General features: G+C 37.4%; 1 protein-coding gene across 1 annotated transcript; it reads left to right on the top strand.

The window, feature by feature from the left end:
* Window positions 1–352: 352 nt before the first annotated feature.
* On the top strand, window positions 353–1,096 carry LOC131874984 (uncharacterized mitochondrial protein AtMg00810-like). The gene is made up of 2 exons (XM_059218968.1): window positions 353–740; window positions 960–1,096. Exons 1-2 carry the CDS (start codon window positions 353–355, stop codon window positions 1,094–1,096), a joined length of 525 nt encoding a protein of 174 aa, XP_059074951.1.
* Window positions 1,097–3,057: the final 1,961 nt, after the last annotated feature.

Here is a 3,057-nt window from a genome sequence, read left to right as displayed (position 1 = left end):
CAAGATCAAGCATGCAACTGATTTAAGTATTCAGAAGTACAAAGAAAGATTTGTGGCTAGAGGATTCTCTCAGAAAGAGGGAATAGATTATGAGAAGAAATTTGCTCCAGTTGCTCATTATACATCCATTAGGACTATTATTGCCATTGCAGGAGCAAAGAGATGGAAGTTTCATCGGATGGACGTAAAGACAACATTTCTTAATGGAGTGATTGAAGAAGAAGTATACACTGAGCAACTTGGTGGCTATGTGATTCATGAGAAGGAGTCTCATGTTTGCAGACTAAAGAAGGCTTTGTATGGCCTCAAGTAGGCTCCTTTTGCTTGGTATGAGAGGATTGATCGATATTTGATGGGCCTGGGCTTCTTCAAGAATGATGCAAATTCAAATCTCTACTTCAAGGTAATTGATGGCGAGGCTTTAATATTTGTTCTTTGTGTTGATGACTTATTTATTACTAGAGAAGATCATCTCATTGACAAATGTAAGAAGGAGTTAGCTTCTGAGTTTGAGATGAAGGATCTAGGTCTTATGCATCACTTTCTAGGATTGGAGGTATGGAAAAGGCCCAATGAAATTATTCTAAGTCAAGGGAAATACACCATTGATATCTTAAAGAGATTTGGGATGAAGGACTGCAAATCCATGTCTACACCTATGGAAACAAATTTGAAGAAGTTGAGTGAGTCTGTAACTAGTTCAGATTTAGTAGATCCTACCATGCACAGACACTTGATTGGTTCATTGATGTATATAGTCAATACTAGACCTAACATTTGTTATGCAGTGAATGATTTCAATCAGTTTGTGTGAGCCAAGACATATTCATCTAGTTGCAGCAAAACATATCTCAATGAGCTTGCATGGCATAGTTTAATATGGTTTGAGATATTTCCAGTGCAGATCTAAAGTTACAAGGTTACACTGATTCTAATTGGGTCATGAGTGTAACTGACAGAAAGAGATAATCTGGTTGTTGTTGGGTCTGCCATGATTTCTTGGTGCAACAGGAAGCAGACTTCTGTAGCACTTAGTACTGCAGAGGCTGAGTACATTGCAACATGTGTAGCAACTAGAGAAGTAGTGTGGCTTTGAAAGCTCCTTGCAGGAGTGTTTGGACAATTAGTGGAGCCGACTGCTATTCACTGTGACAATCAAAGTTGTGTGGAGCTATATGTCAATCTAGTGTTTCATGAAAGAACAAAACATGTTGAGATAAAATACCATTAAATCATAGATATGGTTTAGAGGAAAGTTATCCAGTTGAGATATATTTTCACTGATGAATAGAGAGCTGATATTCTCACCAAGCCTCGCTCCAGAGTGAAGTTTATGTACTTTCGAGTCAATCTTGGAGTTATGGATAATGAAGGCCTTGCTCAAAGGGTGACTCAACATCAGTGATTTTTTATGACTTGTCTTTAAGCATCTTTCTCTGTGATGGATAAATTTGAGGTCAAAGCCCTTGTCCATCTCTGAGACGGAGATGTGGTTCTTTCCACCCTCTGGGAGTAACCATGGTGGATGCCATGTTGAGAGACTCCATGATGAATTCTTTATACTTGTGTTTTCCACATGGGAGTAGCCATGGTGGACATCATGTTGAGAGAGTCCATGATGACATCACATTGAGTGACTTCGTGATGGGCACTTGTACACATGTTTATTTCCACATGGGAGTAGCCATGATGGACATAATGTTAAGTGCCTCCATGATGATATCACATTGAGAGACTTCGTGATTAACTCCTTTCACTAATGGTTGTAGCCATTGTGAGTGTCATGTTGAGAGACTCCATGACATGAGTATCTGAGAAAATATCTCCCTAGCTAAAGAGAGAGTGTTGACGTGTTTAGCAGTGGGAAACTTCATCATGATTGCCGCCCATGATCACCACCCATGCACTTTTCGCCACCTTGTCTCATTTATGATTTGGGTCGACTTAATTACGGGACAAATCCCTTCACATCGTATGATCACCTCTCTCCATGTCATCCCTCTCGTGAAAAGGGACAACCCTTGATAAGAGTCACTACTCACACACACACACACACACACACACACACACACACACACACACACACAAATGAAGATCGAAGACTTCATTCGCATCATAATTCACAAAGCAGTTTGATAATTATATCAAGGAGATCGATTTATATTGATGCAATTAATTTAGCCTTGCGAGTGGCCTCACAATTGGCTTTGTGTTATCCATATTGTAATTGATTTATTTCGTCATATAAGAGATCTTATTGTCGGGTTTTTCTCCCTCAAGTAGGAGGTTTTATCTAGGGTATATTGTTGTGTTAATTGTTCAAATATTGGTCGATTTATGCTTAATCTAATTGTTATTGTAAAAATAACACAAGGAAGCAAATGTAGCAAGTGATGTGTTACAAGATGCTTTAATTCTTTCTTTACATAACATTACTGATTCTTTTGTGTTAAATTTAGGGGCTTCATTTCATGCTACACCCATAAAAAATATTTTTGAGATTATGATCAAGGTTATTTCAGACAATTTTATTTGGGTGATGTTGAACCATGAAAAATTGTTGGAAAGAGCAACATACAAATAAAATTACTAAATAGAAATAAATGGTCATTGAAAGAGGTGAGACGTGTTTTTATTTGACAAATTTAGTATCAACATGATAAATAGAAAGTGAAGGCTGCATAGTTATATTAACAGACGATTTGAGGAAGGTCACCAAAGGCTCATTGATTATGCCAAAAGGGGAAAAAGTAGGTAGATTCTAATTGTGCATTGGTAATTTTGATTATTCTATTTCCCTAGCTTCCACAAGAAAAAATACAACATTATGGTACAATAGACTTGGGCATATACGTGAGAAGGGGATGAAGAGTCTCCATTCTAGGAATTTATTGCTAGGTTTAAAGAAAGTTGATTAAATTTTTTGAGGAAATTGTGTTTATGGAAAACAAAAGAGTTACATTTCACAAAGTCTAGAAGTAAAAAGAAGAGCAAAAATTTAGAGCTTGTGTATTTAGATGTGTGGGGACCAACTCAGGTATCATCTCTCATTGGCTC

This window comes from Cryptomeria japonica, chromosome 4 (genome assembly GCF_030272615.1).
Source record: "Cryptomeria japonica chromosome 4, Sugi_1.0, whole genome shotgun sequence".
Classification (NCBI taxonomy): Eukaryota; Viridiplantae; Streptophyta; class Pinopsida; order Cupressales; family Cupressaceae; genus Cryptomeria; species Cryptomeria japonica.
This window is presented reverse-complemented; position numbering and strand designations above follow the sequence as displayed.